This window comes from Salmo salar, chromosome 18 (assembly GCF_965601325.2).
Source record: "Salmo salar chromosome 18, fSalSal1, whole genome shotgun sequence".
Classification (NCBI taxonomy): domain Eukaryota; kingdom Metazoa; phylum Chordata; class Actinopteri; order Salmoniformes; family Salmonidae; genus Salmo; species Salmo salar.
Genome location: NC_138308.1, coordinates 4,857,073 through 4,884,620, shown reverse-complemented (window position 1 = coordinate 4,884,620; position 27,548 = coordinate 4,857,073). Strand labels below are relative to the sequence as shown.

General features: G+C 42.2%; 1 protein-coding gene across 3 annotated transcripts in view; it reads left to right on the top strand.

The window, feature by feature from the left end:
* Positions 1-27,548, top strand: part of ablim1a (actin binding LIM protein 1a) — a 136,708-nt gene that overhangs the window by 51,346 nt on the left and 57,814 nt on the right. For 2 of the 3 annotated variants that reach the window (XM_045700646.2, XM_045700644.2), the window contains exon 2: positions 22,931-23,065. In XM_045700646.2, the coding sequence (XP_045556602.2) occupies positions 22,931-23,065 (135 nt within the window). Of the gene's footprint in view, positions 1-3,485; positions 3,812-22,930; positions 23,066-27,548 lie in introns of those variants that run through there. The other variant, XM_014154405.3, reaches the window with a different exon arrangement.

The window sequence follows — 27,548 nt, the reverse complement described above, 5'->3', positions numbered from 1 at the left end:
TTAAAAAAAAATAAGCAAACACATTTGGTGTTCACCAAAAGGCAGGTGGGAGACTCCCCAAACACATGGAAGAAGCTATCCTGGTCAGATGAAACTAAAATGTAGCTTTTTGGCCATAAAGAAAACACCCCTCTTCACCCCGAGAACCCTATCCCCACAGTGAAGCATGGGGGTGGCACCATCATGCTGTGACGATGTTTTTCATCGGCAGGGACTGGGAAAGTGGTCAGAATTGAAGGAATGATGGATGGCGCTAAATACAGGGAAATTCTTGAGGGAAACGTGTTTCAGTATTCCAGAGATTTGAGACTAGGACAGAGGTTCCCCTTCCAGCAGGACAATGACCCTAAGCATACTGCTAAAACAACACTCGAGTTGTGTATGGGGAAACATTTAAATGTCTTGGAATGGCCTAGTCAAATCCCAGACCTCAATCCAATTGAGAAACTGTGGTATGACTTAAAGATTGCTGTACACCAGCGCAACCCATCCAACTTGAAGGAGCTGGAGCAGTTTTGCCTTAAAGAATGGGCAAAAATCCCAGTGGCTTGATGTGCCAAGCTTATAGAGACATACCCCAAGAGACTTGCAGCTGTGATTGCTGAAAAAGGTGGCTCTACAAAGTATTGACTTTGGCGGATGAATAGTTATGCACACTCAAGTTTTCTGTTTTTTTGTCTTATTTCTTGTTTATTTGACAAGAAAAAATATTTTGCATCTTCAAAATGGTAGGCATGTTGTGTAAATCAAATGATACAACCACCCCAAAAACATCTATTTTAATTCCAGGTTGTAAGGCAACAAATTAGGAAAAATGTCAAGGGGGGTGAATACTTTTGCAAGCCACTATAGCTACCTCAATTACCTCGTACCCCTGCACATTGACTCGGTACTGGTACTCCCTGTATATAGCCATGTTATTTTTAGTTGTTATTGTTATTCGTTATTCACTGTGTATTTATTACTTGTGTCACTATTTCTATATTTATTTAGTTTTTTATCTTTATCTTTATCTATGGAAAGGACCCATAAGTAAGCATTTCACTGTTAGTCTACACCTGTTATTTACAAAGCATGTGACAAATATAATTTCATCATAATAGGAAAACTATCTGGACCAGATCATCTTCTTCATCCTCACTGCTCTTCAAAGTAATGTCTGACTCTTGTTTCATGGTGAATGATTTCCTTTCCATATTTCTTCATGCACAAAAAAAATGTAATTTATTTTTTGCCTCACGGACTTGTTGACTCAACCCATCGGCATCTCTGAGATTCTTCACTCCGTGAGGCTTCGGTATACATCTGAGAACCACGAATCAACTTCCTTGTTGGTTGTGTGAAGTCCTAGGACAAGGTGAAAACAAAATCTGTGATTGGGTAACAAAATTGTGATTGGGTACAAATACATCATCTGGACAGGACTCAGGTTAGTGTTTTTCATCATGAATCGAAGACCAAAAAGCGCATTTTTGTTTTCAGGAATTTTCACAATATAGCCAATTTTGACTTTGTAGCTGGCCCAACTAGCGGAAATTGCACAGTTCTGCCTCCAGGGCAAGATTCATGACACTAAACCTTAACCTGCGGCTGGAAGGGCTGTATCTATCAAGCGTCTCAAAGTACTAGTGCTGATTCAGGATCAGTTTTGCCTTTTAGATTCCAATGAATAAGGTTATTTGGACATGTAAACACTGTAAAGGGGTTACCGTGAATTTGACAGTAATTTACAGGCAGCTCGGTGGCAAGTAAAATTCTGTATTTCATATTACATTATACCTATTGTAATATAAATACGGTATCAAGGCAAGTACTGTGTAATGAAACACAGTACCATACCATTAAATTGACTGTATTATACTGTAAAAAAGTAAATGCTACCGTAATCAGAATTAATACATTTATGGATGAAATTCATTGAAAGGAGGGGTCTGTATTTCACAGTAGGTAAAGGTAAAGTGTTCACACACTACAGCATATTAATTCATATTTGGTGGAACTCCTAGACACCTTAACAAAGGCTTCCAAATTGGTAGTAAATACATGGAAAACTGCTGAACTATTAAAAGTTGAAGACTTTTTGCAGCATAAAATCTATTCCATATTCATTTTAAAGTGATGGAGCACTATATCCACATACGAGTTAAATTGGTACAGCATTCTTACTCACAGGTGCAACAAATAATATAGCCTCTTACAAGGCACACCTCAAAATATGTTAATGAGCCAGAAACCATCCACCCACTAGCGGTCAAAAGGTTTTTGGCACTCCAAAGATACTGTACGGTACTGTATTCTGTGTGATTGAATTACAGTACCATTTGAAATACAGCAAGTTTTTTCCCCCGCTCACAACATTTTCCCAAAATGTAACATAATTTACAATGGCCTTAAGTAAAATGTTTTAGACTATTTTACTGTTGATAATACCCCAAATTACCATATTAATGACAGTTTTCCGTTACAGTGTAGATCAGCACTCCTATTCTGAGATGCTTGATACATACGGCCCCAGAGCTTGATATTATTTTGTTACATTGTTTAGTGGTTATGTAAGAGGGATTTACTGTATATGTGAAAATATATGTACTCACTGCTCAGAAATTTGTATCATTCTTTTCCATGCATCATGTTTATGTACAATATACTATTCATTGACTATAACCTCTTGCGTATTACTCCTTGCTGCCGGTCTCTGTCCCCCTTCAGACAAACAGCTGACATCAGTCCTTTTGTTTTCCCTAGTAGTAATACAGATGTTGGATCTTAATTTCAGCCAGTTTTCTACAGCAGTAAAATAATCTGGCAACAACAGGAACTGTGCATTTTTTGTGGATTATAATTAATGGACATTTTTGTAGGGGTTGATACATTGTTCGTTAGGGCAAATCAAGTCGAAATTACAAAGTGGAAATGACGAACTTTAGAAGCCTTTTAAAAACTCAAATACCCTACAAGAACATTTTCAGCAACAAAAGAGTGATCAAATTAACATCTTACATCTGAACATGGGTGTCTGGCTAGAAGTAAAGCACAACTGCATGGGGAATTGTGTGTTTTGTCAACTGGTTAGGGTGTTGGCTGTCTTTCATAGGCTGACAACCAAACAAGACTCATGTCTCCCCCAGGAGTCCTTAGTCCTATGTTGTCTAGTTTGAGACTGCAATCAATAGCTGTGGTTTTACAATTGTTGTCTATGTAAAGCTTAGAACACAACAAGAGAGATAAAAAGAGACAGGCCAAGAGATTATTTGAGAGACAGTACGGCAGCATGATAGAGGTACTGGGACTTGAAAACAGACACAATAGAGTGTGTGTGTGTGTGTGTGTGTGTGTGTGTGTGTATCTGTATTTGTGTATTTGTGTACACGTGGGGTTTCTGTATGGGCATAACAGCTCTGTGTGCGTGTGTATGTGTCTGTGTATAATTTAACATATAGGGGGATGTTTCGGGGGTCTAGAGTATGTTTGTAACACGGTAGCAGCTGCCATCTCCTAGACACTGCAATGAGGTGAGGGCTGACAGCAGAGGGGATGACCAAGGGGAGGTGGGGAAAATGGAGTGTGAGGGGGAGGGGACGTGGAGAGGAGAGGGAGTGGAAGAAAATAGCCTGGCAGGAGGCATACCCCATGCTGCCGTATTGGTTTCGGGAGAAGAGCTTTTCTCCTGCATCTCTCACCTCTCTCTAGCTTGCGTAGCTCATTTTTCACTCTAAGGATACACCATCTGCCTGGACATATTTTATACATATCAACCCTCATTTTCTGGTCAGTTTTACCTCAATACCAATGGTCATGGTCAAGGAAAAAGGTAACTGAATCGTGTGTGTGTCTGTGAGATTTGTTTTGATTGCCCGCAGTCGGATGTGCAGTGTGTGTTTTTGTGGCTATGTGTCCTGGTTTTAGTGTTACATTGTAGATTTATTGCTGATGTAAGCTGCGACTAGTATTAGTGTTCAGCGAACACATTTTTGTAAGGATTGCTCTTTGAGGGAGCATACTAAAGCATAACCAATTCACACAGGATAGAAGATCCCTTTTTGCTATCAAGGAGTTATCTGCAGTGTATCGCTCCGCTGATAAAGACACATGCAAACATACAGTTCCTTATGCTGAAATATTACGTTGATATTTGGAACTGACTGCGTTTTTGTATATGTAAATATACAAATATGGCTTGATGGCCAGTTCCAGTTGGTGAGTTTGAGGTAAGATAATGTACATTTGTGTACAGAGGGAAAGTGGAGCACTAGTGTAGGGATCCACACGGCACACTGCCGCCCCAGTCAGACACGCACACATACTCAGTCTGCAGCTATAACCATGGTAACCGACTAAAAGGTACACTCCATTATTGTCTGCCGTGGCCTCATTCATAATGAGGTTTTTCTTACTGAAATCAGTCCATGTCCTACCATAATTTGGATCGAGTGTGAAATATCTGTGTGTCTGTCTGTGTCTGTACATGCATGCGTGCGTGTGCCTGCTTGTATCTAAATGTAGATGGTGTGTGTGTGTGTGTGTGTGTGTGTGTGTGTGTGTGTGTGTGTGTGTGTGTGTGTGTGTGTGTGTGTGTGTGTGTGTGTGTGTGTGTGTGTGTGTGTGTGTGTGTGTGTGTGTGTGTGTGCGCAAGCGTGTGTGTGTCAGTGGCAGACAGACAGACAGACAGACAGACAGACAGACAGACAGACAGACAGACAGACAGACAGACAGACAGACAGACAGACAGACAGACAGACAGACAGACAGACAGACAGACAGACAGATCACATGATATGGCCTATCTGAGACCCACTGAGCTTTGGCATCTAAGCTAAATGTGTGACACATGGAAAACTGAACTAAACAATGACTACACTCTCAGAGAGATTGTGCCTGTGGGTGGATTTCCCTATTAAGCTAATAATACTCTAGGCGTACTTGGCAATTTACAGGGTCTGCGAAGTACACCCGAGGAGACAGACCTACTTACCTTGAGTTACATGTGCTCTTTACGCCATCACATCTTCAGTGTTTGCTTCAGTTGTGTTTGACTCATTACAGTGTGCGTGTGTGTGTGTGTGTGTGTGTGTGTGTGTGTGTGTGTGTGTGTGTGTGTGTGTGTGTGTGTGTGTGTTTGTGTGTGTGTGTGTGTGTGTGTGTGCATGTCAGTGTGAGTGTGTGTGTATTGGTGTATTGGGTGTGTACTTGTACAGTCTCTGTGTCTAATCCTATGCTGACTCCAGCTCGCCTGTAAACACAGATAATCATCAAGAGCATTTCTACCTCATGCCACGGTAACAATGATACACAGAATCCCCTAATTTATCATCATCACAATCACTTTTATATTTTTGTGACTCACCCAGGTTTTGCAGAGTACTGCAGACACTGCAGTAGTGCCTCATCTTTGAAGCGTGCCTCTCTCTCCTCCCTCTCTCTATCCCTCGGTCTCTCTGTCTCCTCTCTGTCTCCTGTCTCCATGTCTCCATGTCTCTGTCACTCTCTCTCTCTTTCTCTCTCTCTCTCTCTCTCTCTCTCTCTCTCTCTCTCTCTCTCTCTCTCTCTCTCTCTCTCTCTCTCTCTCTCTCTCTCTCTCCTCCCTGAAAGAGTAGCAGACCATCCTCACTGTTAATACAACTGTAGCAAAGGATCAGCACTTACAGAGGTAAAGCAGAGTGGATACATCCCAAATGTCACTGTATTCCCTACATAGTGCACAACTTTTGACCAGGGCCCATATGGTCCCATTTGGGATGCAGATCGTGAGTTAGACACAGCGAGGACCAGTGTTGCGACCTAAAATCAATACACATAGCTCTGAAGCCTGCATCGCCATTGAGATAGAATTAGTTTAGAGAAGGAAATAGAGGGGACATCCAGGCTGTGTATAACAAACCTTAGAAATACTCATTATATGTGACAAACATCCCTTCTTTGCCATTTCCTCTGTGCTAAAGCTGAACCCCTCATCTGATTATGATAGGAAATGTGACACATGATGCTAAACAGAGAAGATGGAGTCTAGATTTGGGCCTGATTTTGTGTCCTGTAATGGATTTAAATTGACTGTCTTTCAGAGGGAGAAAACCATTATTTTGATCATTTTAATTAATTTATGACACAAGGGTTTTTATTGTTTAGGAAATGATAAGAGGGGGCAAATAGTCTTAAATACACAGTAATCCTGTGTAAAAATAAACACTATATATTACACACTTGACACATACACAAAAGTACATACACATGTCTCTACACACACAGTATGTACCAAGAGCTGGGTGGGTGAATCGAAAGTCCTCCATTTATACATGACAGGAAACTGTGTTAGTTAGAACATCCCAACAACAACAACCCTCTGGTCTATGAGAGCCAGCCATTTAGAAACAATGATTATTCTGTGTTAGGTCCCCAGGGATTAGTTATTCAGGGCTGGGGGGCTGGTAGAGGGAGATACGTTCGCCCCAATTTGTGCCCGTGTTTGAAGTGCTTTGTCTGGGACACTGGTGCACGGGCTGGCGGTTGGACGGGGGTAGGGGTTGTGAATCAAATCATACATATTCATAAGAGGGAGGTTATAGGATGCCTTATTATGTCTGTGTGATAAAGAGTACCGCACGCCCTCACCAAAACACACATGCACACACATGCAAGCTCGCACGCACACAGGCACTCACACACTTTTCCCACAGTGGGGATATTTAGAATTTGATATTCATTGTAGGCCATGCCACTCCAGAACTGCTCATCCCAGAGGGGTTGGTTGGATGGGAGACCCAGAGCCAGACATACGTGTGTTGGGAGGGGCATGGTTTGGTGGGGTGTGTGTGTGTGTGTGTGTGTGTGTGTGTGTGTGTGTGTGTGTGTGTGTGTGTGTGTGTGTGTGTGTGTGTGTAAATTGAATAGTGTGTGATATTCATTGCATCTGGCTTGTATGTTCTGTATATATCTTCTATATCTTATCAGTGGAGTGTCCCAGACACGCCACAGGGGTCCTGTTTTTTCTGGAAGCAGTCGTTTCAGTCTCATACTTAAATGACTTAACAGAAAACAAATAGTGGTGTGAAAATACGCTATTAGAGCTTTTCCTTCGATTTTTTGAGTAATCATATTCCCAATCCATTTTCAAAACACTACTACTGTTTTGTGCATTTTAGATAGAATAGTCTAGGACAAAAATGGGAGACTGAGAAAAAGGGTTATCTGAAGGACAGCTGAAGAACCCTTTATGGTTCTAGGTAGTCTAGAAAATAGGAAGTGAAAGCTTGAGGCTGAGAGTGGAGATGAGAGTGGAGGCTTCATCAGTTATTTCCCCTCTCCATCCATCAATTACACACACTCTATTGTTATTTACCAGCAAGGCCTGTGCATGCGTAACAGGAGAATATGTCCCTGGGGGATTCAATCTGGCCTTCTCCAGTTCCCCCCAGTGCATCATCGGCAATCTTTATTATTGCTTATGCAGAGGCTTCCTTTAAAGAGGTGGGGGTTGTAGTAGGTTGGTTGAAGGCACCACTCATCGAAGTGTGCTGAGCCTGGGGAAGCTCTTTTGGTAATTTTACACATACGACCATGGATTTGGGGGCTACGCCTGTCTGTCTGTTGCCTTGTATCAGTCCTAAAGCAATGCAGGCTATGGGCTGTAAGTATGAGAGGAGGCCTGGGTGATGATTAGGGCCATGTTCGGTAGGCCAAACGTTGTGGAAAGTTTCACACAGAAATGTCATAAATGCAGTGGACACGACTCCTTTTTCTATATAACATATTTCTATCTGACGTTTCACAATGTTGTGCCCTGTTGAATGTATCCCAATGTACATGGTTTTGCCTGTGATCTTCCAGTGATGAGGCAGAGGCAGTACAGATCTCTTCGTCAGCAGATATTACAGTTCCATCCTCTGTAGACTGAGACATCAATGCAGTAGTAGAGTCGAGGGTGGAATGTGACATTGTGTGACCATAGTGGCTGCTACTGAGTAATCACTCGGTAAGAGCATGGTATAGCGAAGATATCACGGTCTCACGTAATTTTTTGACATCCTTGTACAAACGTATATTTTCTACTAGTAAACTGCATGAGATCCAGACGATTTAGGCACACAGAAACAACTACGATTAAGACATTAATTCCGACTGGCTTAAGTTAAGAGTTAAGGTTTGTATCACATCCGGATGTGATTGGGAGTCCCATAGGGCGGTACACAATTGGCCCAGCGTCGTCCGGGTTTGCCCGGGGTACGCCCTCATTGTAAAATAAAAATGTGTTCTTAACTGTCTTGCCTAGTTAAATAAAGGTAAAAAAATGTACAAAATTAAAATAAACAGAAACAACTCTAGGGTTAAGTTCAAGCATTCATTCCAATTGGTTAACAGTTCAGGAATTCATACTGATTGGTTAAGTTAAGGTTTGTGATTGTGTTAATTAAATTCAGGCATTAATTCCGATCGGGTAAATTAAGGATTAAGGTTTGGGATAGGGTTAAAACAGAAAAACAACTCCATGGTTAAGTTTAGCCATTAATTAAGACTGGCCTTGCTAACTCATTGTGGATGGATGGTGCAGTGGTCTAAGCAGTGAGCTCCTGCTCCATAGACTTTGGGTTTAATGCTAGCTCTGGGCACTTGTTTTGAGTTTTACATTTTTGCGCAAGGTGGATGGTTTTGACAGGGTCTCCCAGCGTCCTGGCAACCTGTAAAAAATGTCAAATTTCAACTTGAATCTGGAGTGATCTCTCTGGGGATAAACAGTTCTACTTACTTATAGCTATGGTGATAGCACAGTCACCGTACTGGGCTAGCCCTGTGTATTCCCTATTACTGAGGTAATATTGTCACAGTTGGTTTAATCTCGGAACCCAGAACCAAATCTTGCAAGAAACTACAGTTGGTTTGGAGTATTTATTACTCCTTAGTTCCAGTAAGGTGCTGTATAGTTACATACCAGTGCTGAGGCGCCATATCACATTGTGAGTGCTGAGTACTGAGCCCTCACCACCACTGCTGTTAGTCTTAGTTCACTGCCACTCTGGTCTAAGACCTTTGTTATTGAAGAATGACTCACAGCTCTGTGGAAAATCACATTGAGCACACGAGGAAGACAGACTCCCTCCCTCCTTACCTTACTTCCTCTCTCTCTCTCTCTTGCTCTCCCCCTCTTTTTCTCTCTTTTAACTCCCTCCTTTCATCCATCCGTCCATCTCATCCTATAAACCAGGATTCCCCTAAAGGTGGCCCTTGAGCCAAATTCTTCCAGCAGGTGATTTAATTTGCAACCCCTTACATTTTCTGGGTAAAAATATAAATATTAACAATTTCTTGCATAATAATTTTTGTTTTGGGACATGAAATAAATTACCAGGAAATTAGCTCAAAGTTATTTGATTGAGGAAATCTGTTCCCAAGTATTCCCATGCATAAATAGAGAGGCATTTGTGATCGTATTCCAATGTCATCGAGGTTCGAATTTATTCTGTTTTTGGCAAATATGACATATTTTTGGTATTCTTGCGGTCAAATTGAGGTGTATAAATTATTTATAACTATGTTCACACCTGTAACAGCCGTCGTTAGAGAAAGACCAAGGTGCAGCGGAGGATGTGTTCATCTTGAATGAATTTTAATACAAAAAGAGAACACTTGACAAAATAAACAAAATGACAGCCGACAGTTCTGTCAGGTACTAACAACGAAACAGAAAGCACTAAACAGAAACAATCACCCACAAAAACCCAAAGGAAAAACAGGCTACTCATGTGTGACTCCCAATCAGCAACAACGAACTACAGCTGTGCCTGATTGGGAGCCACACACGGCCCAAAACAAAGAAATACAAAAACATAGAAAAATGAACATAGAACGCCCACCCAATGTAAAACCCTGGCCTAACCAAAATAAAGAACAAAAACCCCTCTCTATGGCCGGGGCGTTACAACGCCCCCTGACCATCCGATCAAGGAAAAAACTTCCCACGGCTGAATATTATTGGGGAACCCTGCCCTAAACCATGAGTGGGTGTGCTCTTGCAATGTCTTCCCCACCACTTTCAATTCAGATCCGGACCAACCTTGTGTATAGTATCATATGAAACGAAGGCTTACAGTGGCTTTGTGACCAGGCCTTGGGGATGGATCAGACAATGTTTGCTGAAGGTGTTCCTTCATCAGAAACTGAAGGGAAAGACCTCTCCATCATGGTGACAACTCCACGGTGTCTCCCTCCCACAGTGCAAAGAACCTTGGTGTGACCCTATACAACACCCTGTCGTTCTCTGCAAACATCAAAGCAGTGATTCTCTCCTGCTGGTTCATGCTCTACAACAGTGGCTCCCAAACGTTTTATAGTCTCGTACCCCTTCAAACATTCAACCTCCAGCTGCTTACTCCCTCTAGCACCAGGGTCAGCGCACTCTCAAATGTTGTTTTTCCCATCATTGTAAGCCTGCCACACACATACTATACTATACTATACATAAGAATGAGTGTTAGTTTTTGTCACAACCCGGGTCGTGGGAAGTGACAAAGAGCTCTTATAGGACCAGGGCACAATCCAGAAATCTGGCAGTGGCTTCTGATTAAATTCAATTTTCACAGAACAGCTTGTTGCAATTTCGATGTCGCTCTCTTGTTCAGATATCGGTAAGTTGACTTGGAGGCAGGGCATGAAAGGGATAACCAATCCAGTTGTTAGTGTCATCAGTTTCAGGAAAGTGCCTGTGTAATTGCATACCCAACTCAGGTGCTTCGCTACATCACATTTGACGTTGTCTGTAAGTTTGAGGTGCACACAAAAAAATCATACAATGATGGAAAGATGAATGTACTAACTGTAAGTTGATCTGGATAAGAGCGTCTGCTAAATGACTAAAATGGAAAATGGAAAAATGGAAAGTGAATATGTTTGCTGAATGTTTTCTGAAGGTGTTCCCTTGTCAGAAACATTTTAATGTGAAGGGTGGAGGTGCGATCTGTTTCTATAACTGATTATTATCTGTTGTGGTAGTTCCCTGGCTTATTACACAGAGGAAATGCCTGGTACTTTATCCTCAGGTATAATACTTTTTAACAGGGTATAAGCATGTATGAGCCTTGACAATATCTTAGAATAAGGGTTATAATATGTTATGCCTCTCTATGTATTAATATTTCAACTGACTCAAATTTCTGTTAATTACTCATGATCATTAGGAGTTGACAAAAATAAATTATGGGGGGGGGGGGGGGGGGGGTGTACATACTTAGGACTGGTCTTACAATGCATTATAACGGCATCATAATATATTAAACCTGCATGCCGTAAAGTGTAACTGAATGTTTTGGTAAAAGGTATGTTGTTCATATTAAAACAGCTTTAATCTCAGCAGAATTTTATGATTTCCTAATATGGACACCGTAGAGGGAGAAGTCGCACCATCTGTACAGGTAGAACAAGGTCATCAATAATCCAAGTATCTCACTTTTGCAGCAGACAATTGATTTGTCATGATGCTATTACTGTAGACTCAGTTATGTCTTATTTTAGTGTTTCACTATAATGGTCCATTGTCAGATGGTTCCTGCTGTGTGTGTGTGTGTGTGTGTGTGTGTGTGTGTGTGTGTGTGTGTGTGTGTGTGTGTGTTAGCATACTGTAGTGGTCTGGGTGTAGCTGGTGCAGAGGAGTCAGGCGCAGGACAGCAGAGATGAGTAACACAAGTAACTTTACTCAAATATTCCAATAACATGACGTAATACCGAGCCCACAATAACGGACCGAACATACATAAAACAATCACGCACAAAAACCATGGGGAAAACAGAGGGTTAAATAATGAACATGTAATTGGGGAATGTAAACCAGGTGTGTAAAACAAAGACAAAACAAATGGAAAATGATGGATCGGCGATGGCTAGAAGGCCGGTGACGTCGACCGCCAAACGCCGCCCGAACAAGGAGAGGGACCGACTTCAGCGGAAGTCGTGACACATAGAGGGCTCCTTTCATGTTACTGCTGTGTGTGTGTGTGTGTGTGTGTGTGTGTGTGTGTGTGTGTGTGTGTGTGTTGGTGTGTGTGTGTGTGTGTGTGTGTGTGTGTGTGTGTGTGTGTGTGTGTGTGTGTGTGTTGGTGTGTTGGTGTGTGTGTGTGTGTGTGTGTGTGTGTGTGTGTGTGTGTGTGTGCGTGTGCGCGTGTGTGCGTGCATGGTAAACAGCTGTGCGATTGGGCTGGAGAAATGTAACTACTCTCAAATTCATACACAGGGCTATGGATACAAGGACGATAGTTTTATTTACATTTTTCTCCCCAGTTGGTAGTTACAGTCTTGTCCCATCGCTGCAACTCTTGTACGGACTCGGCAGCACATACTCTCTGATTACAACCTCGTTGAATCCTGGCGAGCACATGATCCTAAAGCAAAAGAGAACACTTTCTACTCAAACTTGCATAAAACATTCTCACACTTCGATTTCATACTATTGTCTACACCTCTATTTTCTTTAATAAACAAGAAAATATACATTTGACATATGAGCTTGTCTGACCACCACGCTTATTACTGCCAACTTCAAATCTTAGAATGTACTAAAATAGCCACAAGATGGCGTTTCAAAGTTTCATTGCTACATAATTCTACATTCTGTGATTAATTTCAAATTGATCTAATTGAATACATAATTATCAATTAAAAGGTAGTTGATGACCGCAGGGTTCTATGGAATGCCACCAAAGGTTTTATAATTCTTTTTTTAACTGCATTTGCATGTGGTTTGAATATGAGTCCTTCCGGCGCCGACAGAGATGGCCGCCTCGCTTCGCGTTCCTAGGAAACTATGCAGTATTCGTTTTTTTACATGTTATTTCTTACATTGGTACCCCAGGTAAACTTAGGTTTTATTAAATACAGTCGGGAGGAACTATTGGATATAAGAGCAACGTCAACTTACCAACGCTACGACCAGGAATTCGACTTTCCCGAAGCGGATCCTCTGTTTTGCCCACCACCCAGGACAATGGATCGGATCCCAGCCGGCGAACCAAAACAACGACGCCGTAAAAGGGGCAGACGAAGCGGTCTTCTGGTCAGGCTCCGGAGACGGGCACATCACGCACCGCTCCCGAGCATACTACTCGCCAATGTCCAGTCTCTTGACAACAAGGTAGATGAAATCCGACCAAGGGTAGCATTCCAGAGAGACATAAGAGACTGTAAAGTTCTTTGCTTCATGGAAACATGGCTCACTCGAGACACGCTATCGGAGTCGGTACAGCCAGCTGGTTTCTTCACGCATCGCACCAACAGAAACAAGCATCTTTCTGGTAAGAAGAAAGGCGGGGTGGTATGCCTTATGATTAACGAGATGTGGTGTGATCATAACAACATACAGGAACTCAAGTCCTTCTGTTCATCTGACTTAGAATTCCTCACAATCAAATGTCGACCGCATTATCTACCAAGAGAATTCTCTTCGATTATAATCACAGCCGCATATATTCCCCCCCAAGCAGACACATCGATGGCCCTGAACGAACTTAATTTGACTCTATGTAAACTGGAAACCACATATCCTGAGGCTGCATTCATTGTAGCTGGGGATTTTAACAAGGCTAATCTGAAAACATGACTCCCTAAATTCTATCAGCACATTGATTGTGCAACCAGGGCTGGTAAAACCCTGGATCATTGTTATTCTAACTTCCGCGACGCATATAAGGCCCTCCCCCACATTCCTTTCGGAAAAGCTGACCACGACTCCATTTTGTTGCTCCCAGCCTATAGACAGAAACTAAAACAGGAAGCTCTCGCCCTCAGGTCTGTTCAACGCTGGTTCGACCAATCGGATTCCACACTTCAAGATTGCTTCGATCACGTGGACTGGGATATGTTCTGCATTGCGTCAAACAACAACACTGACAAATACACTGATTCGGTGAGCGAGTTTATTAGCAAGTGCATCGGCGATGTCGTACCCACAGCAACAATCAAAACATTCCCAAACCAGAAACCATGGATTGACGGCAGCATTCGCGTGAAAATGAAAGCGCGAACCACTGCTTTTAATCAGGGCAAGGTGATCAGAAACATGACCGAATACAAACAGTGTAGCTATTCCCTCCGCAAGGCAATCAAACAGGCTAAGCGTCAGTATAGAGACAAAGTAGAGTCGCAATTCAATGGCTCAGACACAAGAGGTACACTGAGGGAAAAAAGTATTTGATCCCCTGCTGATTTTGTATATTTGTCCACTGTCAAAGAAATGATCATGCTATAATTTTAATGGTAGGTTTATTTGAATAACAACAAATAAATCAACAGAAAAGCGCATGTCCAAAATGATATAAATTGATTTGCATTTTAACGAGGGAAATAAGTATTTGACCCCCTCTCAATCAGAAATATTTCTGGCTCCCAGGTGTCTTTTATATAGGTAACGAGCTGAGATTAGGAGCACACTCTTAAAGGGAGTGCTCCTAATCTTAGCTTGTTACCTGTATAAAAGACACCTGTCCACAGAAGCAATCAATCAATCAGATTCCAAACTCTCCACCATGGCCAAGACCAAAGAGCTCTCCAAGGATGTCAGGGACAAGATTGTAGACCTACACAAGGCTGGAATGGGCTACAAGACCATCGCCAAGCAGCTTGGTGAGAAGGTGACAACAGTTGGTGCGATTATTCGCAAATGGAAGAAACACAAAAGAACTGTCAATCTCCCTCGGCCTGGGGCTCCATGCAAGATCTCACCTCGTGGAGTTGTAATGATCATAAGAACGGTGAGGAATCAGGCCAGAACTACACGGGAGGATCTTGTCAATGATCTCAAGGCAGCTGGGACCATAGTCACCAAGAAAACAATTGGTAACACACTACGCCGTGAAGGACTGAAATCCTGCAGCGCTCACAAGGTCCCCCTGCTCAAGAAAGCACATATACAGGCCCATCTGAAGTTTGCCAATGAACATCTGAATGATTCAGGGGACAACTGGATGAAAGTGTTGTGGTCAGATGAGACCAAAAAGGAGCTCTTTGGCATCAACTCAACTCGCCGTGTTTGGAGGAGGAGGAACGCTGCCTATGACCCCAAGAACACCATCTCCACCGTCAAACATGGAGGTGGAAACATTATGCTTTGGGGGTGTTTATCTGCTAAGGGGACAGGACAACTTCACCGCATCAAAGGGACGATGGACGCGGCCATGTACCGTCAAGTCTTGGGTGAGAACCTCCTTCTCTCAGTCAGGGCATTGAAAATGGGTCGTGGATGGGTATTCCAGCATGACAATGACCCAAAACACATGGCCAAGGCAACAAAGGAGTGGCTCAAGAAGAAGCACATTAAGGTCCTGGAGTGGCCTAGCCAGTCTCCAGACCTTAAACTGTTGAGGACAGACGATCCGCTAGCGGAACTCCGTTCCGCCTGCAGAACCCCTAGCCAACAGCCAATGGCATCGCACGGCGCGAAATACAAAACCAACTAAAATACCACAATTAAATTTTCTCAAACTATCAACTATTTTACACCATTTTTAAAGATAAGACTCTCGTTAATCTAACCACATTGTCCGATTTCAAAAAGGCTTTACAGCGAAAGCAAAACAGATTATGTTAGGAGATTATGTTAGATTATGTTAGGAGAGTACATAGACACAAATAATCACACAGCCATTTTCCAAGCAAGCATATATGTCACATAAACCCAAACCACAGCTAAATGCAGCACTAACCTTTGATGATCTTCATCAGATGACATTCCTAGGACATTATGTTATACAATACATGCATGTTTTGTTCAATCAAGTTCATATTTATATCAAGCATAAGCATGTGATGTTCAGAACTAGCATACCCACCGCAAACTTCCGGTGAATTTAATTAATCACTCATGATAAACGTTCACAAAATACATAACAATTATTTTAAGAATTATAGATACAGAACTCCTTTATGCAATCGCTATGTCCAATTTTAAAATAGCTTTTCAGCGAAAGCACATTTTGCAATATTCTGAGTACATAGCTCGGCCATCACAGGCTAGCTAATTTGACACCCACCAAGTTTGGGGCTCACTAAACTCAGAATTACTATTAGAAAAATTGGATTACCTTTGCTGTTCTTCGTCAGAATGCACTCACAGGACTTCTACTTCAACAACAAATGTTGTTTTGGTTCCAAATAATCCATAGTTATATCCAAATACCTCCGTTTTGTTTGTGCATTCAGGTCACTATCCGAAGGGTGACGCGCGAGTGCGTTTCGTGACAAAAAAATTCAAAATATTCCATTACCGTACTTAGAAGCATATCAAATGCTGTTTAAAATCATTTTTTATGCTATTTTTCTCATAAAACAGCGATAATATTCCAACCAGGCAACGTTGTATTCATTCAAAGGCTGAAAGAAAAAAAGTCTCGTGACCACGCATCTCCAGTCTCACTGTCCCCAGGCTGACCACTCACAAACAGAGCTGCAGTACTTTGCCCAGAGACAGCATTCCACTTTCTGGAATGCTGTCTCTGGGCAAAGTACTGCAGCTCCATTCCACTTTCTGGCGGCTTTAGAGAGCCAATGGAAGCCTTAGAAAGTGTCACGTTACAGCACAGATGCTGTAATGTTGATAGAGATGCAACAGAAGGACAACAAATTGTCAGACAGGGCACTTCCTGTATGGTATCTTCTCAGGTTTTGGCCTGCCATATGAGTTCTGTTATACTCACAGACACCATTCAAACAGTTTTAGAAACTTTAGAGTGTTTTCTATCCATATGTAATAAGTATATGTATAATTTATATCCAAATCTACTAATTATATGCATATTCTAGTTTCTGGGCAGGAGTAGTAACCAGATTAAATCGGGTAAGTTTTTTTATCCGGCCGTGAAAATACTGCCCCCTATCCCAAAGAAGTTAATCCCATCGAACATCTGTGGAGGGAGATGAAGGTTCAAGTAGTCAAACGTCAGCCTTGAAACCTTAATTTCTTGGAGAAGATCTGCAAAGTGGAGTGGGATAAAATCCCTCCTGAGATGTGTGCAAACCTGGTGGCCAACTACAAGCAACGTCTGACCTCTGTGATTGCCAACAAGGGTTTTGCCACCAAGTACTAAGTCATGTTTTGCAGAGGGGTCAAATACTTATTTCCCTCATTAAAATGCAAATCATTTTATAACATTTTTGACATGCGTTTTTCTGGATTTTTTGTTGTTATTCTGTCTCTCACTGTTCAATAAACCTACCACTAAAATTATAGACTGATCATTTCTTTGTCAGTGGGCAAACGTACAAAATCAGCAGGGGATCAAATACTTTTTTCCCTCACTCTATGTGGCAGGGTCTACAGTCAATGACAGATTACAAAAAGAAAACCAGCCCCGTCGCGAACCAGGATGTCTTGCTCCCAGAAAGACTAAACAACTTCTTTGCTTGCTTTGAGGACAATACAGTGCCACTGACTTGGCCTGCTACCAAAACCTGCGGACTCAGAATTTAACACCATAGTACCCTCCAAACTCGTCATCAAGCTCTGGGTCTCAACCCCGCCCTGTGCAACTGGGTACTGGACTTCCTGACGGGCTGCCCTCAGGTGGTGAGGGTTGCTAACAACATCTCCACCCCGCTGATCCTCAACACTGGGGCCCCACAAGGGTGCGTTCTGAGCCCTCTCCTGTACTCCCTCTTCACCCACGACTGCGTGGCCATATACGCCTCCAAATAAATCATCAAGTTTGCAGACGACACTACAGTGGTAGGCTTGATTACCAACAACGATGAGACGGCCTACAGGGAGGAAGTGAGGGCCCTCGGAGTGTGGTGTCAGGAAAATAACCTCAAACTCAACGTCAACAAAACAAAGGAGATGATCGTAGACTTCAGGAAACAGCAGAGGGAGCACCCCCCTATCCACATCGACGGGACAGTAGTGGAGAGGGTAGAAAGTTTCAAGTTCCTCGGCGTACACATCACGGACAAACTGAATTGGTCCGCCCACACAGACAGCGTGGTGAAGAAGGCGCAGCAGCGCCTCTTCAACCTCAGGGGGCTGAAGAAATTCAGCTTGTCACCAAAAGCACTCACAAACTTTTACAGATGCACAATCGAGAGCATCCTATCGGGCTGTATCACCGCCTGGTACGGCAACTGCTCCACCCACAACCGTAAGGCTCTCCAGAGGGTAGTAGGGTCTGCACAACGCATCACCATGTGCAAACTACCTGCCCTCCAGGACACCTACACCACCTGATGTCACAGGAAGGCCATAAAGATCATCAAGGACAACAACCACCCGAGCCACTGCCTGTTCACCCCACTATCATCCAGAAGGCGAGGTCAGTACAGGTGCATCAAAGCAGGGACCGAGAGACTGAAAAACAGCTTCTATCTCAAGGCCATCAGACTGTTAAACAGCCATCACTAACATTGAGTGGCTGCTGCCAACATACTGACTCAACTCCAGCCACTTTGATAATGTAAAAATTGATGAAACATGTATCACTAGCCACTTTAAACAATGCCACTTCATATAATGTTTACATACCCTACATTACTCATCTCATATGTATATACTGTACTCTATACCATCTACTGCATCTTGCCATCTTGATGTAATACATGTATCACTAGCCACTTTAAACAATGGCACTTTTATATGTTTACATACCCTACATTACTCATCTCATATGTATATACTGTACTCGATACCATCTACTGCATCTTGCCTATGCCGTTCTGTACCATCACTCATTCATATATTTTTATGTACATATTCTTCATTCCTTTACACTTGTGTGTATAAGGTAGTTGTGAAATTGTTAGGTTAGATTACTCGTTGGTTATTACTGCATTGTCGGAACTAGAAGCACAAGCATTTCGCTACACTCGCATTAACATCTGCTAACCATGTGTATGTGACAAATACAATTTGATTTGATTTGAATATATCACAATTAAATAAGATAAAAAAATGTGAAATGTTGTTAACTGCGTTGGATCGTTCTGAACAAACACTATTCCTCTTTCCAAGGTCAAGACAGAACTCAATTAATTGATAAGACAGAGAGCAGAATTTGCCATCCATCGAATTTGACTCAACCATTGCTTCCATGGTAATCGTCCTAGTCATTTACTGGCCAACAAGCTAAGCAGTAATGATCAATTAGCTGTTATAGCAACTATTGAATCTGAAACAGGGGAATTACAATCAGAACCCACATTAATCAATCAAAGATTCTCCCACTTCTATAAAGAGTTGTATACCTCAGATTGTCCTTTCTAAAATAATTAAGACCTCTTCTCTCAATAGAGGAAGACACCATGGCTGGGAGCCTGAATTGTTTGGTATGCTGCACTGTTGGAGCTAGAAACATAAGCATTTCGTTGCACCTGCGATAACATCTGCAAAATATGTGTTCGCGACCAATAAAATCAGATTTGATTTGAAATCTTTTTCAATTAACTCAAAGGGGTATTGGATAACATAGATGAAGGCATATCACCTGGATTGGACGGTAGTCCTCCTGAGCTCTGTTTAAAATCTAGGAATCAATTATGTCCACTATAGCTCAAAATGAGTAACACACATATTCACAAAGGGTCAACTTGGGAGAGATGTGAATACAGCACTAATTATGTTTTTATTAAAAAAAGATAAGGAACCCAGTGTTCTCACTATTGACCCCTATCTTTGATGAACACAGATTTTAAACTGTTTTCCAAAATGTTGTCTTCCCATCTCGAGACTTACTTACCCAAATTGGTCCTACTTACTTACCCAAATTGTTAAAAGAAATTATCCTTCGATAACCTATGTCGACTATTACATATACTATACAAAAGTATGTGGACACCCCTTCAAACTAGTGGATTTGGCTATTTCATCCACAGCTGTTGCTGACATGTGTAGAAAATTGAGCAGACAGCCATACAATCTCTATAGACAAATATTGGCTGTAGAATGGCATACTGAACAGCTCAGTGCCTTTCAACGTGGCATCGTCATAGGATGCCACCTTTCCAACAAGTCAGTTCATCAGATTTCTGGTCTGCTAAAGCTGCCCTGGTCGACTGTAAGTCCTGTTATTGTGAACTGGAGGAGCAACAACGGCTCAGCCGCGAACTGGTAAGCCACAAAAGCTCACAGAACTGGACCGCTGAATGCTGAAGTGCGTAGCTTGTAAAAATTGTCCGTCCTCGGTTGCAACACTCACTACCGAGATCCAAACTGCCTCCAGAAGCAACCTCAGCACCAGAACTGTTCTTCGGGAGCTTCATGACATGGGTTTCTATGGCCGAGCAACCACACACAAGTCTAAGATCACTATGCTTGCCGCCTTTGGACTCTGGAGCAGTGGAAATGCGTTCTCTGGAGGGATGAATCCCACTTCACCATCTGGCAGTCCGACGAACAAATCTGGGTTTGGCAGATGCCAGGAGAACGCTACCTGCCCGAATGCATAGTGCCAACTGTAAAGTTTGTTAGAGGAGGGCTGTTTTTCATGGTTTGGGCTAGGCCCCTTAGGTCCAGTGAAGGGAAATCTTAACACTATAGCATACAATTTCAATCTAAATGATTCTGTTCTTCCAACTTTGTGGCAGTTTGGGGAGGGCCCTTTCCTGTTTTAGCATGACAATGCCCTTGTGTACAAGCGAAGTCCATACAAAAATGGTTTGCCGAGATTGGTGTTGAAGACCTTGATTGGCCTGCACAGAGCCCTGACCTCAACCCCATCGAACACCTTTGGGATGAATTCGAACTTCGACTGTGAGCCAGGCCTAACATCAGTTCCCGACCTCACTAATGCTCTTCTGGCTGAATAGAAGCAAGTCCCCACAGCAATGTTACAACATCTAGTTGAAAGCCTTCCCAGAAGAGTGGAGGCTGTTACAGTGGCAAAGGGGGGACCAACTCTATAATAATGCACATGATTTTGGAATGAGATGTTCGATGAGCAGATGATCGTATCTCTTTTCTGTCTTGGAACAGACAGTGCATTCAGAAGGTATTCAAACCCCTTGATTTTTCCCACATTTTGTTACGTTACAGCCTTATTCTAAAATGTATTAAATATTTTCTTCCCCCCATCAATCTACACACAATACCCCATAACAACAAAGCGAAGACAGGTTTTTATAAATTTTTGCAAATGTATTAAAAATAGAAAACAGAAATACCTTATTTGCATACGTTTTCAGAACCTTTGCTATGAGACTCGAAATTGAAGTCAGGTACATCCTGTTTCCATTGATCATCCTTGAGATGTTTCTACAACTTGATTGGATTCCTCCTGTATTAAATTAAATTGATTGGACAAGATATGGAAAGGCACACACCTGTCTATATAAGGTCCCAGGAATTGTCCGTAAAGCTCTGAGACAGGATTGCGTCAAGTCACAGATGTGGGGAAGGATACCAAAAAAATGACTGCAGCTTTTAAGGTACCCAAGAACACAGTGGTCTCCATCAAGGTGCTTCAACAAAGTACTGAGTAAAGGGTCTGAATACTTATGTGAATGTAATATTTCAGATTTTTTGTTGTCTAAATGTCTAAAAACCTGTTTTTGCTTTGTCATTATGGGGTATTGTGTGTAGGTTGGTGAGGGAAAAAAACAAATGAATCCATTTTAGAATATGACTGTAACGTAACAAATTGTGGAAAAAGTCAAGGTGTCTGAATACTTTCAGAATGCACTGTATACCTATTATTTCTATTTATTTTTACTTTCTTTGCTTTCAGGCCCATGAGTTCCTATTGACGCATACTTTCTTGGATTGTTTTGGAGATTTTCACCAGAGCGTTTGGTGTGCTCTTTCCTGTCTGAGTTGTGAAGGGCCTGAATACAGCAGGGGCGCACGCAAACATGCCTGTTTGTATACAAGACCATAGAGTTGGCTAGAAGGCACACCAAACACGAATGCCCTCTTTCCACCTCCATGCCCCAGAAATGAGGGGAATGCTGAACAGTACGGCAGCACAATGTTTGAAGTTCACAATTTGTCTTTAATCTGTCATTTGTATTCTGATACGGGGGCCCAAGTTCTTCACATGGTATGTGTCTGTGTGGTTTAGTGGGTCAAATTCTAATTAAATGTGCCATTTTACTGCCCCAAAAGTCGGGGGTTCTATTCCTACTTCTGCCTGTTCTACTTTCCCTCCTTCTCTATCTCCTCCTGTTTCTAATCTGTCTAAACTAAGCAGACAAAAAATTATAATTCCTATTCAGATTGGAGATACATTGACTTAACATGGACTTTTTGACTTGAGTAAATGGTAAGTCGACTTGTCTGAATCGGATCCCATGTTCTCAGTGTAACAAGGGTGGTTAAGCACAACAGTTTATCCCGGAAGACTGGCTGAATGGACTAAGGCAGTGTTTTCACAAACAGACCAGTGAGGAAGGCCCACTCTATACATCTTAATTGCGCTATAACTTAGATACCCCTAAACATTTTGATTGTAACATAATTTATAATCTCACAATAGCAACTGTAGCATATAATTAGTGCAATTTTCTACCCTAGGAAAAGTATTCAATTTCCAGTGTCTTCTTTAAAATGTTAATTCAAATATGGTCTGAAAATCATCATCAATCAATATTTACATTATAAACCATTGGCATTTCAAAACCATTTGATTGTATGGTTTTGTTTTATGTTTTTTGACGCTGCATTTTTAGATTCACTGAAACACAAAAAAATGGTTTTCACAAGACTCTCTTAAAAACACACCAATATTCAGATTGAAGAACCACTTTCGGTGTTTCAGAGTACTTCCATTCAGTTTAGAAATATATTCAGTGTATTATAAAACTTACATTGGGTTTACATTCAAACACACCCAAACACCAGATCTCAGCTTAGGTGCACTACTTTTCATGGTTTCACAACACAATTATGGTGTTTTGAGTCTTTCTATTTTAACAGTGTAGTGCGTGTGATTACAGTGGTTCATACTCATGTCTATTTGTGTTCCGTTCTGTTCTATTCTAGTGGCACATTCTCAGGACGCACACAATTCCAATGAGAAGCCTCTGATCCAGTGCTACAAGTGTGGGGAGCCATGTAAGGGTGAAGTTCTGCGGGTGCAGTCCAAGCACTTCCACCTGAAGTGCTTCACCTGTAAAGGTAAGTACAGTACCAAATCCTGAAGATCATTTGTTGATGTTGGTATGACCTATGCTCCTCATGGAGTAAAAGGGTTTAAAGTAGCTGTCCAGTTAATATATGTCCTATAAATATGTCCTATAACATGACAATGTGATTAAAGTAGTTTTCATTCCAAAAATGTTAATTAAGTATGTTGAAAAGCAGCTTTTCTGTTTTTGAATGGTGTGTGCAAACCCCAACAACAGAGTGTTGTGTGCATATATCGGTCATAAAAAATATTCATGACAAGTAAACAGCTGATTGGTCAGTGACGTCATGTTATTTGAGGAAATAGCAAGCATTTCAAAAACAGTCTGTTTGAGATAGAAGTTTGAGGTGGGGTTGTTGTTTTTTTTCTCTCATTTATGCTTTGGCAACCAATACGAGTATAGGACGACTCAACCACATTATCTGGCTATAAGTTAACATCATTTGTAGTTTTAAAAGTGAAATGTTGTACTGTAACGGAGGATTCAGACTAATAATCAGCAATCAAATCATTGAACTCTCCCATGGTGGCTGTAGCCTTCAAGCAGCATGCTTGACGACTGTTTTGTTGTTAACCAATGTCAAAGCTAGCTAGCACAAGCTTCATTCTTCTGATTAGCTGTTGCGTGGCGTGTTGCTGAAATTTGCATAATATGCCAGCATTAGGATGGCGCCGACAGAGATGGTCGCCTCGCTTCCCGTTCTTAGGAAACTACGCAGTATTTAGTTTTTTAATGTATTATCTCTTACATTGTTACCCCAGGAAATTTTAAGTAATATTACATACAGCCGGGAAGAACTATTGGATATAAGAGCAACGTCAACTTACCAACATTATGACCAGGAATACGACTTTCCAGAAGCGGATCCTCTGTTTGGACCACTACCCAGGACAATGGATCGGATCCCAGTAGGCGAACCAAAACAACGGCGCCGCAGAAGAGGCAGACAGAGCGGTCTTCTGGTCAGGCTCCGTAGACGGGCACATCGCTCACTGCTCCCGAGTATACTACTCGCCAATGTCCAGTCTCTTGACAACAAGGCAGACAAAATTCGAGCAAGGGTTGCCTTCCAGAGAGACATCAGAGATTGTACATTCTCTGTTTCACGGAAACATGGCTCACTCGGGATACCTTATCAGAGTCGGTACAGCCACTAGTTTTTTTCACGCATCGCGCCGACAGAAACAAACATCTCTCTGATAAGAAGAAGAGCGGTGGTGTATGCCTAATGATTAACGAGTCATGGTGTGATCATAACAACATACAGGAACTCAAGTCCTATTGTTCACCTGACCTTGAATTCCTTACAATCCAATGTCGACTGCATTATCTAACAAGAGAATTCTCTTCGATTATAATCACAGCCGTGTACATTCCCCCCAATCAGACACCTCGGCGGCCCTGATAGAACTTCATTGGACTCTATGTAAACTGGAAATCACATATCCTGAGGCTGCATTTATTGCAGCTGGGGATTTTAACAAGGCTAATCTGAAAACAAGGCTCCCTAAATTATATCAGCATATTCAATTGCGTGACTCGGGCTGGCAAAATTCTGGATCATTGCTACTCTAACTTCCGCGACGCATACAAAGCCCTCCCTGGCCCTCCTTTCGGCAAATCTGACCATGACTCTGACCACAAATCTGACCATTTTGTTGCTCCCAGCCTATAGACAGAAACTAAAACAGGAAACGCCCGAGCTCAGGTCCGTTCAACGCTGGTCCGACCAATCTGATTCCACGCTTCAAGATTGCTTCGATCATGTGGACTGGGATATGTTCCGGATAGACTCAGACAACAACATTGATGTATACGCTGATTCGGTGAGCAAGTTTATTAGCAAGTGCATCGGTGATGTTGTACCCACGGTGACTATTAAGACCTTCCCCAACCAGAAACCGTGGATTGATGCAGCATTCGCACAAAAATGAAAGCGCGAACCACTGTTTATAATCATGGCAAGGCGAACGCCAACATGACCGAATACCATCAGTGTAGCTATTCCCTCCGCAAGGCAATCGAACAAGCTAAGCGTCAGTATAGAGACAAAGTAGAGTCGCAATTCAGTGGCTCAGAAATGAGATGTATGTGGCAGGGTCGACAGTCAATCATGGATAGCAAAACGAAAACCAGCCCTGTCGCGGACACTGATGTCTTGCTCCCAGACAAACTAAATAACTTCTTTGCTCGCTTTGAGGACAATACAGTGCCAGAGACACGGCCCGCTAGCAAAACCTGCGGGCTCTCCTTCACCGCAGCCTACGTGAATAAAACATTTAAACGTGTTAACCCTCGCAAAGCTGCCGGCCCAGACGACATCCATAACCAGCTGGCTGGTGTGTTTACGGACATATTCAATCACTCCCTATCCCAGTGTGCTGGTCCAACATGCTTCAAGAGGGACACCATTGTTCCAGTTCCCAAGAAAGCTAACTGAGCTAAATGACTATTGCCCCGTAGCATTCACTTCCATCATAATGAAGTGCTTTGAGAGACTAGTCAAGGATCATATAACCTCCACCCTACCTGACACACTAGACCCCCTCCAATTTGCTTTCTGTCCCAACAGGTCCACAGAAAACACAATTGCAATCACACTGCACACTGCCCTAACCCATCTGGACAAGAGGAATACCTACAGTTGGTCGGAAGTTTACGGACATATTCAATCACTCCCTATCCCAGTCTGCTGTTCCAACATGCTTCAAGAGGGCCACCATTGTTCCAGTTCCCAAGAAAGCTAACTGAGCTAAATGACTATCGCCCCGTAGCATTCACTTCCATCATCATGATGTGCTTTGAGAGACTAGTCAAGGATCATATCACCTCCACCCTACCTGAAACACTAGACCCCCTCCTATTTGCTTTCTGTCCCAACAGGTCCACAGACAACACAATTGCAATCACACTGCACACTGCCCTAACCCATCTGGATAAGAGGAAAACCTACAGTTGGTCGGAAGTTTACATACACCTTAGCCAAATATATTAAACTCAGTTTTTCACAATGCCTGACACTTAATCCTGGTAAAAAATTATTCCCTGTCTTAGGTCAGTTAAGATCACCACTTCATTTAAAAAATGTGAAATGTCAGAATAATAGTAGAGATAGTAGAATGATTTATTTCAGCTTTCATTCCTTTCATCACATTCCCTGTTGGTCAGAAGTTTACATACACTCAATTAGTATTTGGTAGCATTGCCTTTAAATTGTTTAACTTGGGTCAAATGTTTCAGGTAGCCTTCCACAAGCTTCCCACAATAAATTGGGTGAATTTTGGTTCATTCCTCCTGACAGAGCTGATGTAACTGAGTCAGGTTTGTAGGCCTCCTTGCTCGCACACGCTTTTTCAGTTCTGCGCACACATTTTCTATAGGATTGAGGTCAGGGCTTTGTGATGGCAAACTCCAATACCTTGACTTTGTTGTCCTTAAGCCATGTTCCCACAACTTTGGAAGTAAGCTAGGGGTCATTGTCCATTTGGAAGACCCATTTGCAACCAAGCTTTAACTTCCTGACTGATGTCTTGAGATGTTGCTTCAATATATCCACATAATTTTCCTCCCTCATGATGCCATCTATTTTGTGAAGTGCACCCGTCCCTCCTGCAGCAAAGCACCCCCACAACATGCACCACCGTGCTTCACGGTTGTGATGGTGTTGTTCGGCATGCAAGCATCCCCCTTTTCACCCCAAACATAATGATGGTCATTATGGCCAAACAGTTCTATTTTTGTTTCATCAGACCAGAGGACATTTCTCCAGAAAGTACAATCTTTGTCCCCATGTGCAGTTGCAAACCATAGTCTGGCTTTTTTATGGCAGTTTTGGAGCAGGGGCTTCCTCCTTGCTGAGCGTCATTTCAGGGTATGTCGATATAGGACTTGTTTTACTGTGGATATAAATGCTTTTGTACCTGTTTCCTCCAGCATCTTCACAAGGTCCTTTGCTGTCCTTTGCTGTTGTTCTGGGATTGATTTGACATTTTTGCACCTTTTCTTTTTTTTACATTCATCTCTAGGTGACAGAACGCATCTCCTTCCTGAGCGGTATGACGGCTGCATGGTCCCATGGTGTTTATACTTGCGTACTATTGTTAGTACAGATGAACGTGGTACCTTCAGGCGTTTGGAAATTGCTCCCAAGGATGAACCAGACTTGTGGAGGTCTACAATTGTTTTTCTGAGGTCTTGGCTGATTTCTATGATTTTCCCATGATGTCAAGAATAGAGGCACTGAGTTTGAAGGTAGGCCTGGATATACATCCACAGGTACACCTCCAATTGACTCAAATTATGTCAATTAGCCTATCAGAAGCTTCTAAAGCCATAACATCATTTTCTGGAATTTTCCAAGCTGTTTAAAGGCACAGTCAACTTAGTGTATGTAAACTTCTGACCCACTGGAATTGTGATACAGTGAATTATAAATGAAATAATCTGTCTGTAAACAATTGTTGGAAAAATGA